Genomic DNA, 27,107 nt, shown 5'->3' on the forward strand with positions numbered 1-27,107 from the left:
CTGCTCTAGTATCTGTGTCCCGACCAAACTAAATAATCCCAGCTTTTCTTATCAAGTAGTATCTTGTTTGCAGACATTTGAAAATCAGATCTTTTTCAGCCAGGTGCTTGACTCAGTATTTGGATATGTCATTTTAAGCACCAGCTTTGAAAGCTGTCATTCTTCCATCAACCACCACAGTATCTTTACTCAGTATTTTTTAAAAACTGTTTCATGAAAAAAAGTCCGAAGCAAAACAAAGAAACAAAAGACCCTATATTAAAATTATGCCAGATACAAATCTTAAGATTTGAATATTCCTAAATTTTGGGCATTCCTGATATTTATTGTGAAAAGTAGAGGTAGCTGGTTCTGGTTTTTTTTTTTTTTTAACAATGGGCAAAACAAAACCTCTATAACTCTTCAGAGAATAGAGGTTTGACATTCACAGCAGAATCTTTATGAACATCCATTATCTGTGATATATTTCAGAGGAAAATAGTTAAAATCAAGTCCTACTGAATGTATCACGTAAATACAAAATTATATATTTTATTGGTTCCCATACATTCTCCATTAATTCTGCATCTGTGTCATTAAATATCTCTGCTATTTTCTTTTGTCAGGTTGTTATTATTGCTCTTTGTTATATTTAGCAGCAGTATCTGCAAATTCCAACAGGGAATTAACATTGCATTGTATTAAAACTGTTCAAACAATTAGCTCAAAGCCTGTTTGTGTTCCAGGGAGCTCATATTTTAGAATGGGGTGTGGAAAGGAAAAGTAGTGGCAAAGGAAATTTGAAGTTCACTCATTAAAATGTTAATACCTCCAGTTGCGCTGTCAGGCCCGGCTAGTTCCTCAAACTAGCCAAGAAACAATGGTGAGTACTTAACAATCCTCATGCCCTAAATTAATGTACGAAAATGTCAATGTACTGAAATGGTGCTTATTAAAAGCCTCTTGACATCTTTCTTCCTTATTGAAAATTCCCACTGAATACAAGGGCTTTTGAATGTTCAAGTAAGGCATTCTACATAGAGAACCATTAAAGGAAAGAGAAAGGAATTTTCATTTCTCTATCTCTGGACATTTTGGGGTTCAAAAAGTTTCAGAGAAGGAGGAGATTTGATATTGTTCTGAGTCGGTTTGCGCTGGTTGAGGAAATGACGAGAAGGAAACTATTCCCCTGTCTCGGGAACCATGTGGTGTTCGAAGATAAGGCAAGCACTTGCTAATTCGAGTCCACAAGCAGGAAATGTGATACATTCATTTCCTTTCAGGCAAACAACACAGTTCCCCGGTAGCACAAAAGCATTGCTTCTACTGCTAAATCTCAAACGGTCAGAAACCCATTGCTCCTCTGTGGACATACCATTCCGTATTTATTATTTGGATGTTATGGATAGAAACAGTACTTACTCTCCAATCACATGGCCACCGAAGTTTTGGGGTAAGGATTTTTTTTCTTTTTCTAAAATATTGTTAAAGTAGATGCTGAGATTTACCAGTGATTGCCTTAAAAAATAAATCTAGATACTTTAAAGTCTTATGTCAGAAAAAAGAAGTAATGAATAGATGTTGTATTTCTTGAAGTGTAAAAGATTTTTTCCCAAATGTTTCTTTGACAAAGTTTTATCATGTTTTTAAAGTAATCAAGACAGCAGGAACTGCCAAGGCAGAATTGATTGTTGACAAAGTTCATTACTGGAGTCAGTTGAAAAGGTGCCTATTGACTTCAGCTCGTTTCAGACCAGGTGGACATTCTCAACTGTTTAATGGATGTACCTACAAGGCAGACATGATCTGTGTCATCTTCTGATGAAAAAGAGATAGCAAAACCTAAACATGCTGCAACCTTTGGAATAAACTCTTACTCCTCCAGAATGAAAAATTATTTGTAATTTGTTGTGCTGTTTCATAGTCAGATTTTCCTTGCTTTTTCCTCAATGTGTATTTTGATTATTATCCATTAAGACTGTTTTCCTTCACCCAAACCCAGGAATAGTTCATCAACTGAATTGTATAGACTGTGAGGTGGAAGTATATGTTATACTGAAATTCATTTGAGGTAATTAGATTCAGTGGCTTGATACTAAAGGATTTTGTGCAACCACTGTGGAGAACCTTTTCCTCCAAAAGGCTCTATTGCTTGCTGTGCTTAACATTAACATGTATTAGCATTTAGCATTAGAGTGAATCATACAACCTAGTTTTGTCTCTTTTACTGTTCATATTGAGCAATGACCCCTCCAAAAATCTGTGCACTACCTAAAACAAACAAACAAAAAAATATGCATTAGCAAAACAGGACTTTTGTTGCATAGAAGTGCCCTGGGAAAAGAGTGGAAAATAAATATAAAAGAAGATTTAAATAAGTTCCTTCATTTCCTTAGCATAAGAAATGAGAAGCTGTCGAATGCCATTCACATATTTCCTGCAGAGACATATATATTTTCCTACTGGGAGACCATTTTTGTGTCTTGGGTGAAAATGTAGGATAATGATACTGGACGTCTTTGAGAAATACTTACAGATTAACTGAGGAAAAAATACTGTTATTACTGTTTCAGACTCTCTTGTTTGGAGGTTGTCTGCTGGACTCTGGAGAATAACTATCATTTTTGTAGAATGGAACTACATGTAATTCTAAAACGGCTCTTTCAGAACAAAAATGAAAGTGCTTTCATCAACGTGTACTTTAAGAATCCTTGTGTAAATGGTGCTGCCACTTGTTACCACAGATTTGCTTTTATTCTGAGGTAAATAATTCCTTCACTGTCATCAAAACATACACAAGAAATGGCAAAGTTATATGAAACTCTAAGACTTCATTAACCGTAATGCTCAGACTGCAGGCAAGGTGTTCTCCATGTTCATAAAGAGTCAGAAAAAGCACACAAGAGGGACTTGAGAAGTGAAGATTTAATTTCCACAGCATATTTTTTTGCATGCAGCTGGCCCCGCCGGTACTGCTGTTACTCTTGTCGTTCCATTTAAGATACTTCTCGATGTGTGCCAAGCCCCAGGCCTTCAATACCAAGAGCTGCACTTGACAACCCAGAGCAGGGCATGCATGAGCTGTCCTACTGCCAAAAGGGCCAGCGTCTCCTTGTTCACCAGCATTGTCCAGACGGCCCAGCAGGAACTGGTACTGTCCCCAGCCCTGATCACCTCCCATTTGCTTACACTCTGACAGCAGATCAGCCTCACAGATTGGGGTTTTGTGAGGAGCTTGTATGGTCCTGAGAAGGGAAGATGCCTCTTAGGTTTTTCTTATTTTTCTGATAGATTTTAGAAGAGTTAATAGCATTTCCTCTTCTTTAGGAATATTGTATGTGTTAGACTAGGGAGGGACGCTATATAGTCTGTGTCAGAAGACAACGACCAACACAAGCTCACTGTGAGGAAACTTCACTTAAAATGGTAGAAGTGCATTTTCTGACATCCTTGGAGATACATGACCTGAGGTAAAAATAGAACTGCATGTAATAGATATAAATATAATTGAGTTCTTTATTAAATGGAATGCAGTATTTGAAACTGTGATTTTTCAAGATACAGCATACAGTCTGTGTCACTGCTTTTCTAAGCCAGCCACCACATAATGCTGTCCGTGTGAATACATTACCAAGAGGCAGATCCTTTTCCACGCATCTGTGATTTCTCAGCAGCTCCCATGGACCCAGCCAAAGTGTCAACTTCAGCATGCGTGTAAAAGTTTGCTGAGAGGGAGTAACTTTGTGAGAAAAAAAAAAATCAATGCTGTAAAAATTGCTAGAGCAACTATTCATAATGATATTTAATCTGTTACAATTTTATAAACCATCTATTGTCTAACAGCTGGTTCCCTACTCTGGAAAATACACAGGCATCCTCTTTTCTAAAGCAGTCCAGTTTCCAATGGTAACTTCACACAATAGCATCTTAAAAGTGACTCTAAGAATTTTAAAACAATGAACAAATTAAATTGTCTTCCACTTATTTATGTGTGAGCACATATAAATCTTTTTACAACTGCTCCAGGCCAGTGGAAGCGTGCATGAATAAAGATGTGTACATAAGAACAAGATATACATACAACTTGATGTAAGTCATGCCGTGTGAATTGCCTAAGCAGTCTAAATCCTCTCTCTATATTCATGCAAAGCCCTTAACAAATAATTATAATAATAATAATAGATGAGCACACTTTTTTGCAAGATCAGTACAGAGTCAGTGGCAGCCTGGAGAGCTGATAACATGCTTAGCTGCAGATGTTCCAGGACAATGAGCTGATGCTGTACCTCATCTTAATTCTTCTTTTGGTTTCAGGCTGCACTGTCATCATTCTGCAGTATTTCTGAAATGCTAAATTATGCAGTAGAGTAGAACACAAGAAACAGAAGAGTATTTTTGCTTGCCTAAAATAAAATCTGCCAGAAAAGAAAAATAAAAAGGGAGTATTAACCTCCTCTTTAGTTCAAATTCATGAGTTTGATGATAGATCTCCTGGCCCTGTCAGCAAATATCCTCTGTGTTATGTGTCACAAGCACAAAATTGGGATTCTGCTTCTCACTTTGCTAGAGCTGCTCCCTACTACAGATGTTGCATGGAGTCTTTTTGGACCTACGTGCACGTTTCAAACAAGTTGTCTGAGCTACTGTGAGGATGCTGGAGCTCATCTCCTTCAGGTGCCAGCTTCTGTGAAGCTAAGTAACGTCTGGTCACCCTACTTGGCAGTGGGAATTCATAGTGTGGTACTTGGCAGAGGTAGGAGAGAAGCACTTAAAGTCATCTGCTGCTGAACTTCAGCACCTTTGGTATGACATGGCACTGTAGACAGAGAATCTGGGCTATTTTATTTTATTAGTAGTTTCAAAGGGAGGTTTAGCAATAGCTGAGTGAAAAATTCAGGGTTCTGTAGCCATCCATCAACTACTAATCTCATTTTTTACTGTTTTAAGATAGTCATTATCGAGTTCATTTTGATTTGTAAGTTAACAGTGGAAGAAAAGATGTTTCCATTTTAACCAGGAGTGCATTTCTTGTAATTCCTAAAAGCATTTTCAGTTACAGACAATTAAATACAATAAATGGCTTCAAGACAATCCTATTTCTCCAATATAGATAGTAATATACTTTCAGTACAGGAAATTTAATTTAAATAGTACATTTGATCGATATGACAGCAGGAGAGAGAAAAAGTGTAAGCAGATATTAATCAACAAAAACATAGATCCCTAGACAATCCTTCAGTCTAGTTTTGCACAAGTATCTGTTTTAAAATACAGCATTCCAATTTAATAACTTAAAAACTTTTTTTTTTACTTGCATCAGAATCCAGGATGTTTGGAAACAATGTCCAGTATTTGTTATGTCCAAGTGTATTTGGAAACAATGTCATGTATCAGCTGGCTTCCAGCATTTTAAGATGGAGAACTGCCTTGCGCTAACACTTAAAGCATTATCACTTAACTTTATAAACTACAAATGTACTCATGGTTTTAAATGCAATGTCAAATTTTGCCTTGTCTCTCCCTCAACCTGCTGGACTTCTCCTCAGTAAAATGTGTTTGCTTGAAAGAAGTCACACTATGTACTGTGCTGGAAAAGGCGATCATGACGGATGAGCGTATTCTAACATCTGACACTGTGTGGTGATACCATGCTACTGGTGTAGCGATCATGGTGGTGAAGGACTTTGTGTCATTCTCTTTATGAACTGGAATACTCCTTGAGAAGGGCAGCACTGACACACTGACAGCTTTCAAACGTGGGAAAGTCCAAGCTAGACAGCCAAGGGACCTGATTACTCTTCTGGGATCCTTCACAGGCAGAGAAGCAGCCACAGCAGCAAATCCCATCCAGATCTTTGCAAGTGAGAAAAGCAGCATTTGTATAGTTGTGTGGTGACCAGGTTAAGCCTGTTGGCTTCCACTCTGATCACTGTGTCAGCACATTTCCAGCATACCCCCTGAGTGATCTCTCCTCATTCCCTTTGCTCCCCTCCACACACTTTGTACCCCTCCAGTCTAGCCTTGGCACCACCAAATAAAGACGCTGGGAGCCGCCTCGGCTGCCCTGATGGAGATGTTGACACAAAAAGGCTACAATTTGGAGCCAGTTGTGGAGCACTTGGCAGCAGATGTGGCAGTGGTAGCTTCTACCAGGCCATTCTCTTCCTAGCTTAATAGCTGGAAAAGACCAGCATAAGCCAGAGTACCCCAGAGGGTCTTTACCCCACTGGACTGGGCATTCCTAATAGGACAGAGGACTTCAGTCAGCTGAAGATGCAGTTCCTTTGCTGGCAGATAGGAGGGAATGAAGGCATGATGTAGAGGCACTTACAGATGCTTTACGCCACTGAAGACTGTTTTCTTAGTAGAGACAACCCTCAGAGTTAAAGCAGAATAAAGTAGGAAGAAGACTCAGCAAAATCAGAGCCTTGGATTCAGGTGCAGATTCAACCTCAAGGATGTATTTCCTGAATTGCTATTTTTCTTCTCCCCTCCCCTTCTGTTCCCGTTTCTCCCTCTTCGCAGTTTCACCCTAGCATGCATATTCTTCCTGGTATTTTAATTAGTGGCAATCAGCCAAAACAGAGCAAGGTGACTGAAGACAGGCTGTTAACTACACCAACTGCAATTTTTTTTTCTTGCAGTTGGTCTCTTTTTTTTTGTCACTTCTCTCTGTTTGTTTTAAAAGTGCAATACTCGGCAGCATGTCACACATCATAAGGTGCTCATAGCACACAGAATAAATGTCTTCACAGAAGATATAATGCCTTTCTGCAGTGGTTAGATCACTGATGCCTGCAAAAGTTTGGAAATGGGAGGTGAAGAAATGAGCTTCTTTCTTTTGAAAGCACTCTGCTGGAGTAAAACGTCTTCAGATTTTACAGGCTCCTGTGGCTGGAAGCAGCCAGGTGGGAGAATATAGAGAGGGAGAGGTAAAATGCTTTCTTCCAACCACATGATGCAGTCCTGTGTTTTAGGGAATAATTCCTTCCAGTGCTTATCCAAAGCAGTAGGGCATTGTCCTCTTTGGAAAATTGAGACTAGAACTGAGGATAGAGCCTCTTAGTGCACAAATATGAGTATTGCCATGACTCAAAACACCACACTGTTTTTTTTAATGACTAAGTAGTTCTCCAGTCATAGTACTACTGGGGACAAATTGTATTCCAGTGACAACTGACTCTGACTGTGAATTTTGAATTTCTTTAACCTCGTCGCCTTTTTGAATTTAGTTAAAACACTATATAAATTATAGATAAAATTAACTTACAAGAATTAAAATTAAAAGCAAGCCAAACTCATCAATACATGGTCAGTGAGAGGGAAAAGGGCAGAATGGTCCCAACAAATGTTATCAGAGGAAAGGATGATCCATATTTACTCAGTGAAGACAACCATATCTGAAAGAATATATCTGAGTTCTTCAGCCAGAAGCCTGTACTAATACTTCCACCATGTCACAGATGGCCATATGTACATATATATATATTTAATTTTTTTTAATATATATATATATATGCACACATATAAAATGCAATCTTCACACTGCCTCTGCATGTCTCCATCTGGCCTACATAGGCTATCCCTACAGAGACAATTTTCCTGCTCAGACTTCCCAGAGTGCCTTATTATGCACTACCTACAAGTCTGTTTGCTTAACACTTGAATTTCAGAGTCTGGCTTCTGGCTTAGCAGGGATACTGATCCATCGCTCAGGACTTGCAAGTCAGGGCTTTACCTCATGGTGTGTGATATTAAAAGACTCAAATAATTGAGCAGACTTCTGTCTCCATTGTGATGGAGTAAATAGGAGAGCCAATCACATATGAATAAACGCTCCTTTCAGCTCCCCACCTATCTTTTCCAATCAAATAAATGGCTCGTACTTCCAGGTTTGTTATTATAGATTTTCTAGAGCCCTGCTGTTTCTTTATTACTTGCCTAACCTTCCATCTTCTGAGTAATATTTTCTCCTTTACTAATTCAAACTGAAACCCTAAAAAAAACCCCAGAAGTTGTACATCTCCAAAGCTACCTTTCCATAGACATACCCATAAGACCTCTAATAACAAAGAGCAGCTTGTTTTTCATTCCCATTTCACAGACACATACACTTACTGATGGTAGAAAACCAGCTTGTTTTGAAGAACATCTAATCCAAATGTCTCCATTGATTGGTTCTAGTATATGTCAGTGGCATGTGAATTTGAACAACCCAATATAAAAATAATCTAACACATAAAATAATGAGGAAGGAGTGATATGTTTCCTAGTTTAGTCAGAAAGCTCTCAGAATTCACTGCATGAAGTGGCTAGGAGAACTGGTAGAAAAATATAGCCTTGGAGTGTTTTTCTCTGTTAGCCCAGAAGATATTGATCAGATGGACTGATTAGAGAGTTTTTCCCCTAAAATACATGCAAAATGTTTTCTGTACTAGAAATTTCTGGTTGTATAAATGCTGTGACTGCATAACATAAAGTATAGCGCAGAAAGAAGTAGAGCATGCTTACGCCTCTTTGTGACAGTCTGGTATGGACAGACCACATCCTTGGGGCTGCAGATTTCCCCGATTCTATCAAGTAACACACCTGCAAGCACACCTGGCTTAGCATCCGTGTAACAGTGTTGAGTGGCAATGGTGACATAAAGCCTCCTCCCACTCCTCCTACAAGACAACTGCCAACACCACACAAAATTGTTATCAACTTCAAAATGTGTTTGGACTCCTGAGGTAGAGATCCTAACATGGAGTGAAATACATCAATACTTCCCAAATTCACTGAGAAACTAGAACTGTTTCATTTTCCTACAGACCTTAGAGCAGGCTGGCTCCCCCACAAGATGTTTGTGGAAATAAGCATATTGGGAAGCAGATTTTTAGTAGGGCTGCTAGAAGATGACACAGGTGGCTCTTCCACATTTCAAGTCCCAATTTGAAAAATAGATAAAACTTCCCGGTGCTTTTTCACAGAAATGTTGTGAAAGGAAAAACAATGAGGTAAAATGTGACACAATCAGACAGAAAACCAGTCCTGGTTTTGCAAATCTGTTAACACATTGATTTTTTTCCAAGTACATTTATCTGAGGAGTAGATGTACAACATAGATATAAAATATGATGTGTTTAAACAGAAGTGTGAAAGACAATGAGATCTTTATGGTAATGTTACATCCTTGGAATGTTTCCCTTTTTATTACCAGTCTTAAACCTAGTGTACCTACAGGTTTTCCCTCCTGCTCCTCAGTGAAATATTACGTGATGCCACAAATTTAATACTTATGCCATATTTCCAGATTACTTAAGCAAAGGAGCAACTTCAATGGGTAACTGTTTTCATATTGATGATGAATTATTGCAATGTATCTGCATGGCGGATGTGAAGAAATCAGGACCGTAAAAATCCTGTACAGCTCAGCGGAGTTTTTAAGACAGGGACCAGTTTTGGTTTTGTCTGTCACAAATGCCACACAGAGGGATCTCAGCTAGACCCTTGGAACACATAGTACGCAAACAGAGATAAATAATGGTAACACCAGTAAAACTCAGCTTTGCCCATATAGGTATCAAGACAGACTTTTTTTTTTTTACTGCTTGGAGAGGGCTGTAGGGTTGTGCATCCTCCCAGGCACAGCAGCATCAGAGTAAATTTTGCTTTGTGGCTTCTGGACCAACAGAGATTTCCCTTGACTAATGACAAAATTTTTTCCCCTTCAGTGTGCTTGATATGATCAGATACTGATCCACATGAAAATCCTGTGAGAGAGGTGTAAAAATGTTGCATAACTAAATCCCCTTGCACTTCTCAAGTGCTCAAGTGGTCAGAAGCTGATTTAAGGATTTCACACAATTTTGATCATGGTAGTTAGAAGACTGCTGAGGCAAGGGAGATTCACACACACCACCTTTCCTCTGCCTGAACCTCTTTAGATCTCTACAAGGAAGAGGGATGTTGTCCCATCTACCAGCCAAGGTCACCAGAAGATCTTCCTGTTTCCAGCTCCCCTGACCACAGCTTGAGCTGACTTGGGATGTGTCACAAAGCAGAAACAGAGCAGCTGGGCTAGTGACTCAAATAGGACACAGTTTTCATATAAATAGTGCTAATACGGAGAGAAATGGCAACGAGGGTGTGGGTTTGACTGAAGGAAGATAAAAGCATGTGATGGTGAGGCATTAGCAACAGCAGCAACTCTGTTTGAACATGAGCCCTTCAGTGCCAACACGACAGCACTGAATCTCATTCCTCTGTAACACCCAGGCTCCCAGGCTCCTCCTCTGAAGTCCTCCAGAAATATTCTTATACCAAATGAGACATAAAACAATGACTTGTGATGTACTTGAAAAGGAAGGCATCGCTCATGTTTCCCGTCTCAGCTTCAGGATATTCCACAGCTCTGCTCCCCCTCAGCTGTGTTTGAGAAGGGCTGACTTGTATGCAGCTTTCCAGTTGGGTTTCTGGTGGACGTGGCAGTCCTGTGTGCTGGAGTGGCTGTGTCCATGTGCTTCATTGTCTTCCGGAATTGCTGCAGAGAGCCTGAATCAGCAAGGCAAGAGATGCTGCGCTGCATCTTCTAATGCTACTGATGCTGGTGCCAAACTATGGTCAGAAACCAGCACTTCCCCTGCGCCTCATTAGGGACAGGAGTTAAGGTCACACGTCAAATCTAAACATAATCTGCCCACGCCGATTTCTCCAGGAGACATAAGTGTGTCTTAGCCTTACACTGTATTTTATTTTCCAGCTAGTTTTTGGACGTACCATTTTCTATCAACTACTGGACTACTATTGTTTTGTATAAACCTTACATAAAAATTTATCAGATAAATCATATACTGTCTTCTCAAGGGGCAGAATGATAAAACTATTCCAAATTTAATATGATTATGCTTATTTTGCTATCACTTAGGTAAAAGATTTGGCAAGCATGTGAAAGTCATCGCTTCCGTTGCTGAAGGAAAGGGGATTACATATAAATGCTCTGTATTTGTACACAATATATCAACAGTTAGAACTTACATTTAGGAAGATAATATGTAAATCCATTCCAAGATCTTATGCGCAGGTCTGTCAGAAAGATAAAAGTAAATATTAATGAGGGACTTGGTTTTTTCCTTCCTTTTATTCTGTCAAGCTCAAAGAAGACAGTATTACTGTAGCTGGATGAAAGCAATGAGCTATGTCATGAAGAGAAGAGACCCGTCTTATTCTTGCATGCTGTCTATTCAGAGCACAATTTTTTTCCTTGTATATAAATTATTCTTTTAAAGTGAATCTGTCATCCTCAGGCTGTGTTTTGTTGCATCCTAATTACTGCTTCTTTCCTGCTTTCCCCACCCCGCTATACAGCCATTGATTTATCTAATGCTTAACCATAGTTAGCAGGAAGGACACAGATCTGAGGTAGCAGAAGGAAGAGGCAAAGTTTCTTCAGAGTATTATTTAAATATTAATCAAACACAGCACATACACATTTTGGCAATTACACCTACTCTGTTAACTTTGCATGTGGTGCTGCTCGTTGTCACATGAGCTGCCAGAAGCATCGTTCTTTATTTATCCACCAAATACAGAGATTGTGTCTTGAGGAAACAAAGTATATTTCTTCTTCCAAGCACCACGCCAGTGAATATGTTGGCCTGTGAATGTGTCACATAATGAAAGGAGCTTAGTGCTGTGCTTTCTCCCCAAGACAAACCCCCTGTAGCTGCATGCTCAGCTGCTAGAGCCTCACAGGATTCATATTCAGACCAGTTAGTCTCAGCACATTGTGGATGCAATGGTTCTGCCTCAGTTCTTCTTGTAGAACTTATTGAAGGAAAATGCTCTGTATTTATACACAACTTCCCATTTTACCATTGTAATTCATTAAACCAGGAATCAAAAATCTTTGTAAGCCAAATGAAGAGCTGTGAGTGTTGCCATCTCCCTTATACAGAAGATTCATCTGAAGCATGGAGATGGAATGAGATGTCCACAATCACAAAAGAAAAGCACTAAGTAAAATCAAGACTCAAGACTGACCCTTTTGTCTTTGTAAGATTATCTTCATTTCATAACCCTATCCTTTTTGTCTAGGGAAAAAAAAAAAGAAAATCAGAAAAGACTATCAATAGCAGTTAGTACAGACAACTGTGTTTTTTCCTGCTTTTCAAGGTAGAAGCTTCACTTCCTATACAAACTTAATAAAAGGTGCTTATTCAGATTTTGAAACCTACTATACAGTAGTTATGTTTGCAACAAGCAATCCCAAGTTATTCTCCTAATATGATTTATTCCCCTTCTACTTGACAAGATGGGAAAGAGACTTATGTGAGTTTGATTTTCATGTATGGAAAATGAGACAATGGTAACTTAAGATTTACCTGTTAAATAACCTCAACCAAAACTTCATCAACAATAAAAATATATACAGCATTGTTATGAAATAATGTGTAGGAAATTTTCAGCAAAATAATTGGGAAAGAAAAAAATAGTTGGTTCAATGCAATGCAAAAACTTTTTTGGGCTCTGACACATGCTTGCTGATGCAAATAGCCAGGGCAGTTTCTGCTTCTCAGCAGAGACCTCTGCCTTCCATCTCTGGCATCTTATTTGCAGAAGAAAATTAATTCCCCATTTCAGACGTTTGCATTCACAGTCCAGCATCTTAACACACACTTACGGCATATTTGACCATTTAACTGACATCTGTTAATTTTAAACCTACTGCTTTAAAAAATTATTGATGCCATCTCTCAGTTATTCACGTTAACAGAAGGATGAGTCCACCAAGCAGTCACATGGCTTCTGTGCAAGGTACATAAGTTACGCAGGCAAAGTATAAAGGAGAAGAAGGAGACCGCTGATGGCTCCGTTGATTGGAGCAGGAGTCTCTAAGCAAGCAGGACCTGGACCAGCCTGGTGCAAACACAGCCTCCCAGACACCACTGTCTTGTGTGGGACAAGCACCAATGTCCCACTTCATGCTGAGTCTCCAGGCTGGATCATCTGTCCTGGGTCATCAAGAGTTGACTAATCCTCCAGATCAGTAATTGTCTCACTTAGAACTTATACCAGCATTTATTAGCTTGTGGTTGCACAGATTCTTGTGAGTACTGCTTAGTGAGGTCTCCTAGACCACACTGAAGTAGATATTCATAAACATATTTGGTACTAGAGAAGCAGATTGACCTTCACACAGGAAGCACTGGGAGAAAGAAAGATCAAATTTCTAAACTGCAGAGAAGTAGTTGAAGAGTACAGTACTACATATTTCTGTATTCTCAAAATGTTCATTATTATACCTGTTCCTCGAAGAAGGAAAATGTAGCAGGAGATTTTTTGCATTATTGGATGTATCTCTATTAATAAAGTGAAAAAAAATAGGAAAATCTGATTTAAATACAGAATCTCTTCCTGCTCCTTGATTATTTGTTTATTGGACACATTAGATCAGCGTTCAGCAAAGTTCACAAAGAGCTCCTCTTCCTCCCATTCTTCAACTTTGTACAACTTTCGTAATTTTCTCCTGAGGAAGGCTCTAGTTTTAGCAACCTCAAAAAATAATGAGACTATAAAACAGAACATTAAACACTGTTTTTATCGGTGGCTATTTTTGAGCAAGTAATATCTAAGTTAGGCCTGTTGGCAGAATACTCTCTGGCAGTATTTCAATGGCAGTAGATTGCTGAGTGAGAAGAGACTGCTTTTGAGAAACTTTGAAGTTTTAGGCCCCAGTATATTTCCTTCAGCTTCTGTCAAGACACTGCATTGTACCTATCTGTTTCGATAGTTGATATGATGTTCATACATGATGTACATTTGAAAATGGAGAGTAAGGGGGATGGAATTGGGAAGGGGAGATTGCTCCTCTCCTGGGAAGCAGCTGACCAGGTTGTAGTGGGAGAGGGAGAGAGATTGCACAGCTAAGAGCAAGGAGCAGAAACAAAGTCCTGCCTCTCGGGTGACGGAAAAAGACATTTGAGACCCAGAGGCAAATGTGCAGAGGTTGCAGCACATCTGAAAAGCACTGCGTTGGGAACCACTCATAGGATGTACTGGGCAGGTTGAAATGCTGTCTTTATTTCCAGTATACCTAGCGTCTCGAGGTACTCAGAGTGTGCCCTGTCACTGAGATTTGTCTCTTTTAAAATGTTCTTCTTCATATTCTGATAAAACTCAGACTTTCAGTACAAATACCTTTTGACTTTTTGAGGGCCTGTGTCTGGGTTGGGCAGGCTCTTCTCAGACCTCAGACAACAGAATTGCTGTGGTGGAACTGAGGATGGTTTCAATCTATTCCTCACCCCACACTCTTCCCAGTAACCTGAAAATCTTGTGCTTTGTTCTAACCCTGGATGTCTTCTGTTTTCTTAAATGTAGCAAATGTATTTTGGTATTTCCTCCTTAATTTTAAGACTTTTAGGAAATACTACTTGTTTTTAAGATTTCAGCCCAGTCACTCATATTCTGTTCATATAGGAAATTATTTTATTCTCAGGCCCTGTAAAATAATCTTATCAATTGAGTAATAGCTATAATGCCATATTGCACTGTGGCAAATTGTGATTTACTGTTTGATTTAGGTTCATGCAGAGGCCATAGAGCTTAGGTCTATGCTCTGGCTTTGTGAGGCTGGTAAGAATGCCTTGCCAGAGGATTGTTTGCTGAACATGCGGAAAAGATCAAAATTATATTACTGTCTGTGTAATGCATTAGGAATCATAATGAAACCATGCGGTAACAAAGTTTCTATCTCTGTCTGCATAAAGGAATCTTTGCTTTGTTTTACATAGTTATGCCAAAGGCATTAAATTAAGCATGCTGACATCTCTATCTTAGATGTTTCCTTCTGATTATTACAATTACTCCTTATTTATCATTCCAGTAAAAATCAACTGCCAGTAATATCTAGGGAACATAATTAACTCTGAGTTGGCTTGTGGGATATTGAGATGGCATATTCCGCTCTTCTGGCTTTCTATCACAACGAATTACAGTATTAGCAAACAAAGCAAATGTACTCTGCTGCATGGAGATCATTCTGGACATCACTGTGGATGGAGAAAAAGATGAATTTAAGAACAGACTTAGCCTCATGCTTCTCCATCAGCAAAGATATTTGCACAAAGCCAAAGAACTGCACAAGCTTTACTTCACTAAGCTTCTGAACACTTATGCTGTGCCTCAGTCTACCTTACTTTCAAAGTCTCTGCAAAATGCTAGTCCTAAGAGTCTATGGCAATGTAATTCAGAGTTTTTCTGAGTTTGGAGGTACTGTTAATGTCTCTGTAATCTTTCGTTGGAATGTTTCCCTTAGCTTTTTCTGACACCCTATTTTATTATAATTGATGTGTTTTATATATTGTTTAGATTTTCAGCATAAATTTCCAGCAGAGGGCAATCTTGTTCCTAGGTAGGTTGCTCATTTGTGAGGTTAACTCTCTAATAAACAGCCATCCCCTCTCTGCATTTCAAATGGAGAATTAATCCAAGGACACAGACTACATCTTTTTTTTTTTCCCTTGTAATTTACTCAATAATTTTTCAGACACTTCCGGAACCTATTTGCTTACTTGACCAAAGAAAGTCTTAGAAACTGCACAAAATAACATCAGCGTGGACCTTGAGCTGTCATGTGTTCTACCTTCTTTTTTCAAGACAGGATTAACTATATTACAACAACTCTTGACTGATATTGGTTTTTAAAATCTTTCGTGGGGGTAGATGCACCACCTACCCAGACTATCTATTCTAGTTCTTACCTGTCCTCACAGATAGAAACACATTTTTAAAATTTCCAATACTCTATTTTAAACCCAGTACTTCTTTTTTTTTTTTATCTGTAGCAAACACAAACCTAACTGTTTAGTTATTAGGTGAAGTGAGAGAATTACTCTCTGTTGCTGCAGAAAAGAATCTCGCAGTAGCACAGGTCAAATAAAACATCACTCTAGCAAGCTGTGTCTGAATGCAGAGCACTGACATTTCTGCCAGCCTAGCTGTCTTACTTGTCTATTAGCTCTCATGTCCTGCACAGTCTTCTTTTCCTTCACCTTTTTTTCCCCCAGATTCTGTTTTCCAGATGCCACCATCCTCGTCTGTTTTCTGGACGTCACAACTACCTGAACCACCTTGTTCTGTAGCCTGTCGCTCTCACTCTTTCCACAAGAGTCTTGGGTGACCTTTCTCAAACATTTGCCATGACTAAGATCACAGCTGGTTGGTATTACACAGCAACTGATTCACCCACCCAACTGAATCATGGACTGCCCATAAATGATTAATGAGAGGCTGTTTTGCTAATACAATTAGTGACAAAAATGGGGAAGATAGTAATGTCAACACTTGTCAGATATAGATAAATTGCTTTTTTGGACTCAACATGACAACAGCAGTGCAGGATTTGGCTACTGATACCAGCCCCGTTAAACTGAGTTTTCTTGGAGGTGATAGAACCGGCATAACATTTCAAGTAGTTCAAATCACTTCAAACCTTCTGTGGTAGGAAAAAGTGGTAGCTCTCTGGGGCCAGGGTGTTCTTCCTTTCCAAACTTGCTGCCTGAGATGCTTGAGGAGGAGTAGCTGCAGCCTGTCTGGCTTTGAGATGTACATTTTCTACAGCTATAGGAAGATGCTATGAATTTGCTCAAACTTTGATGGACCCTGGCTGCTCTTGCCTAGTTTTGCACAAACGAGGCTGTGTTACGAATATCTGCTGCTGACTTACCTGAACCTCACTTGAAATCTGGGACACTGAGACTCCTGTAAAACAGTATCTGAACCATTCTTACTAGTCAGGTTACTAGATTTGTCATTTGTAAATGCAATTCATGCTTTAATACACTAGCTGGTGCTCTACACTAAGCTGTATGATGTTCAGATACGATTCCCATACTGGTTTGTATGTTTTTTGTACCAGCTTTTGTCACTGAGCTTTCATTTCTGGAAAAAAATACAGAGTGAGACAGGGGCTGAGCTGGATTTCTCTGTGTCTGAGATCAAACCTTCTACCAGTCATCAAGGTTTTTCAGCTTTGGGATAAGGCAATGTGTGTTTGTGTGTGTAAGCGCATGTGCATGTAGGGGGAGGAATGTTTACTTGTACAAGTTTTGAGTCACTGGCATATGACATGATATAAAGGAAATTAATTCTTTCCTTCTCAGAAAATGTGAGAAGGAAAGACTTAAAATGGAAATAAATTTACAATTCTGAAATTTGGATGGAAATTATAAAACTAGCTTTTTTCCACCATACATCATGGTGGTATGTTCTGATACTTCTCCTTGCTAACAGAGCAGAAATCAATGAGCTTGTACATTCTGCATACAAGCTTGCTGGAGCCCATATGGATTAAAGTTTGCATGTCAAGTGTGCAATGCTTCATGCTAGTTTTGGGCAGGTGGAAGAAAAGAAAAATGGGAAAATTACTCTCAGTTCCTGAAGTAAATTAACAGAATCTTGCTCTAACATAATATGAGTAAAACGTCTCTATAGCAAGCTGAGTTTGAATGCTGAACAATGTAATTCTTGACTGACAAGATATCTTACCACTTCTAATAACTTTTAGATGAAACTACTTAGTTTAATAAAACAATGACAAAAAAATTTAAGAGGTCAAAAACATAAAGAAGACTGTAATATTTGAAAGTCACACACTAAAAATCAAATAAAATATCTAGGTATCATCTCACCCTATGAGTGTTCTCTGCCTCCTTGTGCTTAGCAATAGCACGGGCAGAATAGATGCTTGGAAAGGTAACTGGCTCTTTATTAGTTTCATTAGCTACTATTGGCAAAGATGTAGTTCAAATTCAAGTCATGTGTACACAGCCTGACTAAAAGATGCTTCTTCATTTCTCTTTCCTTTGTATTCAGTACTTTTTGCCTTCTTCCCCCACCTCGCCCTGATTCTTGCTCTGAGATGCTCTCATTGAAGCTGCTGTTCACATGAAAGGTACTACTGTCCCTTCATACACTTGGCCAGCTGAAAAGTTTACAAATGTACATATTTGTGAGCATGGGGCCCACCTTAACCTTACACTTTGGGGAATTTATCATAAGGCCAAGGGAAAGATGCAAGTCCCAAGGATTTCCCGAATTCGGAGAGAAAAATGCTGTTCTAGCCTGTCACAGCCAGAGCTGAGAGCAAGAGGGACATTCCTTCAGGAAACTCTTACATTCTAGTGGAACAAAATCCAGAGTGAAATTCAAATGAATACTCAATGCAAAGGGATGTCTTGCTATCTGATGCGGTCCATGCACATAAAAGGAAAATGAAAGCCTTGCAAAAATAAGAGATTGACTGGAGTATGTCTGCAAGGATCCTGCTAAGTTCCGTGAGGGGGAGGATCCTCCATCATAAAAACAAAATCTATTTTATGAAGAGTTTGGTTGACTCAGGGACTAACAAGTCGAGGTAGGTACTGTATTGCTAATTTTTAAGTATACCCCAAGGTGATGAAGGAGAGAATGTAGTCCTCTTCTCAGAAGACTTACAGATTGACATGAGCCCCCTTTTGTTGGTCCAGCTACTGACGTCCAGGCTGGGTGGGAAGAGCTTGTTTCAGGGCCATAACTATGAAAAGCACCCACCTGATCAGCCAGTCTATCATCATATGTCCAAATTTCTCCTTTGTGGATTCTATAGAGCATTAAGGACTTGCAAAAGGTTATTAACTTGATAGGATACATACTAACACTTCATATATACAGTTTATGGAAAGTTATAAAAGCCTTAAAGAAAGCTGCAATAACCAAGAAAAATAATTGCATAGCAGAGGCAACACTCCCCTGTGCAAACCTGCAGCACTGCATTTGCTTAACACTGCATGGAGAAATCAGACAGGAGGGAACAGAAAGACTTTGGGAGGAATTATCTGATCTGGATAGATGTTGGGCTGACAGACACGTGCCAGCTTGGTATTCACATCTGGGTGTAACATCCAGAAGTCATAGGTGTTACTGTGGGTTCTGAAGCTCCAACTTTTTTTGGCATGGTCACATTGGAAGTACCATAGATAAGAAAGGTAATGTAGCTAAGATATTTAGTTGCTTTGTTTCCTTATATCCCTTTATTTCTGGCTTTGTACCTCAAAGTCTGTCCTACATTGTTGAAAAAAAAAAACCTTTGTCCTTCACCTCAGCTGGTGTTAGAGGTGAGAGTGGAGAAAATTGACTGAGACGGGGTACCAAATCTTATCAGCTGTGGCATAATCAAATAAAGTGGGCAGTGTGAGCAGCCTGAGAAACATACAGATCAAAACATATTTAGGAGACTGGCACCTGGGGGGTGGGGTATTGTTATTGTCAGCATCCCTACATTATCTCCTTTTTTTTTTTTTCCTTAAAAGCAGAGGAGAGAATTACATGTGCAGCTCTTAGGAAACCTTAAGATATTATAAGAGCTCCTTGGGAGACAATTTGTGTCAGTATTGCTTTGACTCTCCTGAAAGGCTTGTTCTGCCCTGGCACTGCCCAGATTAAGGAAGAGAAAAACAACTCCGTGAAAACCAGCTGTTCCCCTCAAAATCCCAGGTGCAGCAAGTCCCACTCTGCCTTTGATCTTTCCCTCTGTTTGGTAGTATTTTCTCCAATGTACCTCAGGGCTGTGATTGCTGGACATTCTAAAGAGGAAATCAATGGGCATAGATTTACAATTCTTCACTGTAAGTTTTTAGAACTGAATTACATTTCAGTGAAATTCATCTTCCGTAGCGAGTAGACAAAACGTGAGTTTGGCCTATTAGTGTGACCCACAGTTCCCACTGAAGTCAGGGAGAGTCTGGGAATAGAAAGAATAAAGTGTCTGTAACCAATGAGTCTAGTGATATTTCTATAATAAGAACCAGAAGAATTAAATGGATGTCCAAATTGAAATGAGAGGATTTGGGGTAGATGGCAATTGCAATAGTCAGTGTAAACCCAGATGAGTTTCCCCAGCGAATAATTTGACCCGTTATTTTTGCATTCATGTATAGAGGTAGAAAAAGAAAAGGATCAAGTAAGTTAAAGAAAATGAAGACATTATCCAAAGGGATAATTGTTTGTGCTGTACCTCCAGCACAGGGGAACAGCACGTGGGAAGGACTGAAGAGCTGCAACTCGATCCTTTTGTCAATTCCGCCATCTGCTTTTAACAGTTTGAAACGCTGATTTGATTGTGCAGGTGGTGCAAATTATGGCTAGAGGGATGCAGGGACAAATCCTCACCATGGCGCATGGCAACCCCAGAGCCGGGTACGCTTGTGGGGCTTGCTGTGCTTCTGCTCGCACTCCGGCCCTGCCGAGATCCCCTTCTCCTGCTCCTCGCTGGAGCCGAGAGCCCAAACAGGAGCAAGGATTCAGGTACCAGCGCAGAGCCCTGTGCCTGGGGGATGCCTTAGCAGTCTTAAAATGCAATAACATAACTAGCACTCCAGCTGAGGTGCAAGAGAAATCAGCCTGAGAAAGGGTTGGTTCTTGCTCCACTTTTCCATAGCCGCACAAGGATGGAAGTCGGGGTACTCCGACTGCTGCTCCAGAGCTTGGGAAGTGGTGTCTTTTAGGACACTCTCTGGGATTTACTCAGCTGGAGGTGGCCAAGTCCTGGCTCTCCCTTCCCACCCTCGGGACTATGAATAGGAACTGGCAGTAACAGAATGCATTAAATTAATTGAAACGGCATAATAGGCTGTTCCTGACCAAAAGGGGCACAATAAGGCCTGCTGGGTCTCTGAAGACGTTTCATAAAGGGCAGAATCATGATGAGCTGGTCAGAAGTCTGCTTATGATGATGACAGCTCTGATCTGCAGCCATGAGTTGCAACACAGGATGCTGCCTGTGGGTCCTTGCAAAAAGCAGACCAGACAATCACCCTTTCACTTTAGCAAGCCCCGTCAAGAGTTTCTTAGTTGTAAAAATGAGAGCTTAAAGAAAACTTACATTTTAGGGTCAATTCTAGTCCACCTCTGAATAAAAGGACAACAAAGCATTCCCAAAAGGGAGTAGTGCTCTGCAACAATATCCTATGCTTTATCCTCTCCAGACTTTGCTCCAGGTCTGAAGCCTATCTGAAAGCCGAGGTTGCAAGCAAGCAACATTAGGATTGTATAGCCATCCAAAATATGAGGGGCTTAATTAGAGCTTGAATTTTCTGGGCCTCATGGAACTTCATGTCTATCCTGAAAAATGCAAGGTGAAGAGACATGGGTAGGACATTCATGGTGATGTCAGTAATTCGTGATAATGGTCCGGTCTAGAACCACACCTGCGAAGGCACGTAGGGTGAATATACTGCCCCTCTGACAGGGTTTGATGGGCACCAGCAAGGGCTGGGTTCAGATTTAATTCTGCTTGGTGTCTCAACCCAGAAACCTGAGAAAACTTTATGCTAAGCTTTCTGGTGCTCAAGGAGCTAATTTTCCCCAGTTGCGAGTATGAATCACATAGCTAACCATTTTTCACTGAAGGCAGAAAAGTAAGAAGGTAGATAAAGAAGGTAATAATAACTAATTCTTACCAATTATACCAATAATCATTTACATCTCCCCTGCTGGAAGGAAAGCAAATGTCTGCTTTCCCACTCCTGCAGTCACCTGCCCTACGTTTAAGCCTTGCCTGACTCAAGCCAAGGTATCTGTTGGTGTGTACTGGGGTGCCTCCGCCTGCAAGCCGGTCCCACTGGCCATGCCTGGACCTCTCCTCTCCCTCTGCTGTGTGCTGGCTTCTCTCTGTTGCCATCCCTCAGGCTGCTCACTCTTTTTACCTCCCCAGCACCCGCTTTGGCTAATTCCCACAGCTTGGACTCTGTGTCATTGTTTTGTGTTCTAGAGACGAATGGTTGTGCTGCACCATAAATGGAGAGGAAACTCTTTAACAGCTTTTACTTGCAACAAGATTTTTTAACCTCGTCTTATTTTGCTGTTTTGGGGCTCTAACATCTGCATCCCAGTCCTGGAGTTGTGACTTTCTGCTAGGGTGATCAGGCAGGCACAGCGTTAGCTGGGCTGCGCTTCTGTACGCTGTAGAAGTTGCTCATCTTTCTTATTAATACAATTTCCTCTGTAACAGAATTGCTTCACAAACAGGATAATGCAGCACAGACAGAACAAACATGTTTCAAGCTGTCCCATGGCTCTTTTTCACTTATTTTCCCTTTGCTCCACCAGTAGTCAACATGGTGTTCCTTCTTCTTTGAGATCCAATCTCTTCTTGAATTTTGAGGGGATCTATAAAGGTTTTGCATTCATTTCAGGCCTTATCCAGGGTTACAAATTTATCTCTGAACTTTTTAGAACAGCAATAAAGCTGGTGCTCAGTTCCAAAAGTAAGAAAAGTTTTCTGAAGTAACTGTCCTCTTCTTAGAAATAGACAATGAAAAAATCTTATTCCTCCACACTGTGAAACCATATGGGGGAGAAAACAACCCTAGCCATGCTCTTTTTTGGTTTTAGATCTCTTAATTCTTGAAAGCATTTATAAAAGAGCTAGAAATTTGCTTTCCTTAATGGCAGATTAATGCATCTTTAAATTGGACATTGGAGATGGGAAATATTCAAGAGACTTAGTTTTACTAATGGTTATCTCTGACCATAATCATTTAGGATATAGTCATTTACATTAATTACTAAGAGGATTTAAAGTACCTGTTACTCAGCAGCAAAAGGCTGGGTCATGTTCTCATGTTGTAATGAGTACAAGGCTTACTCCATTAAGAACATGGCAGAAGCTACATCACTGTTGTAATAAGTGAGTTTGCAAACGTGTATGCTCAGAACATAAATGTTTATAAACAGGATGACAAATCTGCCTAAATCCACAGCTCATTTTGCCCACAGAAGCGAATGCTTGGCAGTTTTATAACACACCTTGGGGCTGGTCAGTGGCTGATTCTGGGAAAGACTTAAGATTTTTCCCTTGCATTTGTACAGAAACTGGTATTAAACACAAGCTACTTTCTGGATGTTGTAGAATTACGCAAATGAAAGAAAAAACACCATATAGTGAAAGCAATCTGAACTGCTGTGTTTGTGTTGTAAAGTTCATGTCTTACAAACAAAGATCTGAGAGTTTGTCACTTTTTAAGAAGACTGCCATCTTCAATTCTTTTTCTGGTAGGAAAATCCTTCAGAGTTAAGGAAATAACTTTGCTGTATATTTTTTGCTGTATTTCAGAGCAGATAACAATAGCCTTCACAGTGTCCATGGGGATCGGACTGGTGATTGGAGGGATCATCTGGGCATTGTTCACTTGCTTGTCCCGTCGCAGAGCTAGCGCCCACATTTCCCAGGGGAGCTCCTCAGCCTTCAGTCGTCGGTCTAGACCCTCCTCCCATGGCCACTCTGCCAGCAGGACTGGATTTTACCGCAACAGCAGCTGTGAACGTCGGAGCAACCTCAGCCTGGCCAGCCTCACCTTCCAGCGGCAAGCCTCCTTGGAGCAAGCCAACTCTTTCCCCAGGAAGTCAAGCTTCCGTGCGTCCACCTTCCACCCTTTCCTGCAGTGCCCTCCCCTCCCTGTGGAGACGAACAGTCAGCTGATCACCCTCACTCCCACAAATACCACCACAACCCTTGTGGGAAGCACCACCAACAGCTTAACTCGGCCTGAATTCCACTGGTCTAACAACAGCCTCCGCACCTGCCATTCCACACAAACGCCCCCTCCTGCCTATGAAACCATCATAAAAGCTTTCCCAGACTCCTGAGCTAGGTCCTTGCTGGAAACACGCACCTGTGTTTTCAGAGGAACCTCAGTCATCTCAACAATTTTCTGTGCATGACGAAGATCTCTGAGAGGTCTCCAGCTGCCACTGCAGAGGGGACATACATTGCCAAGAGGCAGGTAGTGGTGGTTTCTTAGAGAGCAATATCCCGCTGTCCAAGGGATCACTTCTTTTTGCACTGCTGGCGCTAATTTACTGCTCTGCCATATGCTTGCATATTTATAGTGTTTTATCTTTAATAGTAACCATTGTGTCTCTACTTTAGAGGAAAGAAAACACTGCCACATCAAAATAAATTCATTTCTTGAAGGCACAGATCATGTTAGGGATTACTGATATACATATTTCTGAAAATTTCACTATTCTGGTTTAAAAAAAAAAATTAAAAAAAAATCTGGTTTTAATTATTCTCCCAAGGATGTCAAATTTCCAGGAAACACCTCCCATTACCCACCTTCTTCCTATAACCAGAGAATAGCTTCTGTTGGAGGAACCTTAGATGCAGACCTTGTAGAGGTTTTAATGTCACAGTCCTGGCTGTGGCCATAGGTATCCTGTTCTGCTGATTGCAGAGGATCTTAAAAGACTCCATGTTAGGGCTGCTTGTATAAAATTCCCCACAGTGTGGGAAATATGTTGAAGTATATGAAGCTTCACATAGAGAGAAGTTTCAAACAACATACCAAATGCATGGCAACAATTATAAGGAGCCAGCAGAAGAGGTAGTCACATTTTAATACCCAGTAAGGCTGTATGGGAGCAGAACTCCACCTGTTTCATTTTTCTAGTTCTGGTTATCAAGATAAGCAGCATGACTGACAACTATTTTTTTTTTAATTAAGTTTCCTGTTTTGCTATGGGATTACTCATTTCCTTATTTCAAATTGTTTCTCTCAAATTGTACCAACGCTTCATTCTTCCTGGCAAATTATTCACTGAAATCTTGTCTTTTGCTAAAGCAAGATTTTAGACATCTGTGGCTGAGTACAGGGATTGTACAATTAGTTGGAATATGAAGATAAAGACGGAATATTTAGTTGAGGTTAACATATATTGTCAACTCTTATACGTATATCATGCCAAGCTAACCCCTGGCTTAGGAGAGACTAATTGCACTGACATGAGAGAAGTAAAGAGTTTGCAAATAGCACAAATGGGGCCTGATTTAAGTCTTACTGTATCTTTTTCCCATTAAATATTTCATGTTCAAATGAAAGGTAAAGAATTCCCACAAGTAGAGGAGCAGTCCTACTCCTCACTTACAAATAAGCCTGTTGTTCCTCAAAGGGCTGGGCAACTACCAGCCGCAGGATTCCTGATCCCGAGGGGGCCGCTCCTGTGCCTCTGTAGAGAGAACAAGTCCTCATCTGTCTTCTGGGAGGCACAAAGGTTCAGCAGCTTTTGAGAATGGGCAAAATGCTTAACATCTTTCTTTCCAGGCTTTTGGAGACTGGCAGCATGCATCCCATCCCTTTGCTGAGCTCAGCATCCTTCAGGAAGCGCTGGTATTGTTCTCTGAACTGCAATCTTCCAGCCCATTATCACCCCGTTTGCAAATATTACTACGTTGAGCTTACAAGCATTACTTACTGTAAACCACAAGTACTCCTTAATGTAAAGGCAAATTATTTTGCATGTATATACTGACTGGCTTTCATGGGTTTATTTTTAGTGTGCAACATTTTCCCTTCTGGAGAGATACATGTCATTGCTAGAAGAACAACCGTTTACAGAGTTTACAGAGCATCTCACTGCAGATGCTATGGGTTCTAGGACACTGAGGACTTGCTGATAAGACTGCAAAGGGGCATTTGGCCGGTCGCAGGCTGTGGACTTAAAATGATAGTCCTCTGGAGAAAGGGAGTTGTGTTACTTCATTCATTAATAATACTTTTTTTTTTTAATTTAGAGTCTTATTGAGTCTGGTGAACTTCATTGCATGCACAAGCGTGTTCATAGCATCCTGGCTGTAGGTTGGTGATGCCACCTATTCTAACGTGCCTATGAAAAGCAGAATTCAAGCCCGTTCCCTTTGCTTATTGAGTTTGGTGGACTGTTTGAAGAGACAACTGGGCCTACAGTGTGTACCCAGCTGGCCAAAACTGCTTGTTCCTTGAGAGTGAAATCATTTAAGATGAGTAAATTTTTACTCCTGGATTGTAAATGCACATTACATTACAGTAGAACTTTCCACAGCATATTATTACTTGTATAACACTATATTTAGTAAACAATGTAGAAAGGGAAGCTTAAATGTACTGTATTTTTTTCCTCCTGACATCTGTACTGGATTCATTTTTTTTATGTCTCCTGGATTAGCGAGATTAAAACCGCAGATTTTTTTTTGTGCATAAGCAGTATGACTGTCAGATACCTAACTACTAGTTCAAACAATGTTTGAAATGAATGTTTTGCAAACACTCTGGAAGCTTCATAATGTGAAATAAAGTTAAATGTTGTAATCTCAAACTCATGTTTTTCCTCAAAGGGAAATGTGTTGACTTGCATAAAAGATCCTTTAAAGGGAAGGGTATCAATCATCTTTAGTTATGCAGACAGATATAGTTGGAAGGGTGAACAAGGACTTGGTCCTTCCTGTGCTTCTGTGGGGAAACACTCCAAAGCTGAAGATGTTACATGAAGTCAGAGCCAGAATTTGCCATATGAGAACACATTCCAAGGATTACAAGCGAGAACTTCTCTCACAAATAACAGTGCTTACAGATTTTTAAATCCACTGGTTTCCAAGTACTTAGGCTTCAATCCACAAAGCGTTTGAGCAAATGCTTGCTTTAAGCAGATGGGCAATCACTGTAAGGTTCATGCTTAAATGGACTCATGCACATTTTATTGCATTAAGACCAAATCATATCGCACAGGATCAACCCCTAAATCGAACTGCGGGATTCAGGAATCGTCAGCTATTTGATAAGCAAAAGATTATACTTGCATATTGTAATGGTCTTTTCTACCCTTTTATTTAAATTTAAAATACTGGAAAAAAAGAGCTGAATTAAAAAAAAAAAAAGTGTTACTGGAGATTTCAAGATTTCAAAGCATTCACAAGCAACAAATTAAGCCTCACAATAATTCCGCATGTAATACATTTTCACAGTGAGAGGCAGTGATTGAAAGGGTGCTCCCAGAATCACACGGGAAGTAATAGGCAGAGCTTTGATCAACCTCCAGATGTCCTGACACCTTGTCCTGCAGTGGGCAGAGCTACTTCTCCTGTTCATAAAGAGAAACAATATTCTATCATTGTCCATGTGCAGAAAAAAAAAATGTTCCAGTTCCGGTTTCATACAGAAGATGAAATTTGACAGCCCTCTGTCTGGGAATAGTTATGTTCCAGCATGTGTACAAAAGTAGCTTGTGCTGTATTCCTTGGCCTTTCCCTGCTGAAGAACTGCTGCTCAACTCTTCAGGCAGCTACCGGT

General features: G+C 40.1%; 1 protein-coding gene across 1 annotated transcript; it reads left to right on the plus strand.

Annotated features, from left to right (window-relative positions):
- Positions 1-1,182: 1,182 nt before the first annotated feature.
- On the plus strand, positions 1,183-26,136 carry MYCT1 (MYC target 1). The gene is made up of 2 exons (XM_086745433.1): positions 1,183-1,432; positions 23,117-26,136. The coding sequence occupies exons 1-2, from the start codon at positions 1,183-1,185 to the stop codon at positions 23,647-23,649; spliced, it is 783 nt and encodes a 260-aa protein (XP_086601559.1). The 3' UTR covers positions 23,650-26,136.
- Positions 26,137-27,107: the final 971 nt, after the last annotated feature.

The sequence above is a fragment of the Chlamydotis macqueenii genome, chromosome 3, assembly GCF_036417535.1.
Source record: "Chlamydotis macqueenii isolate bChlMac1 chromosome 3, bChlMac1.mat, whole genome shotgun sequence".
In the NCBI taxonomy this organism is placed as follows: domain Eukaryota; kingdom Metazoa; phylum Chordata; class Aves; order Otidiformes; family Otididae; genus Chlamydotis; species Chlamydotis macqueenii.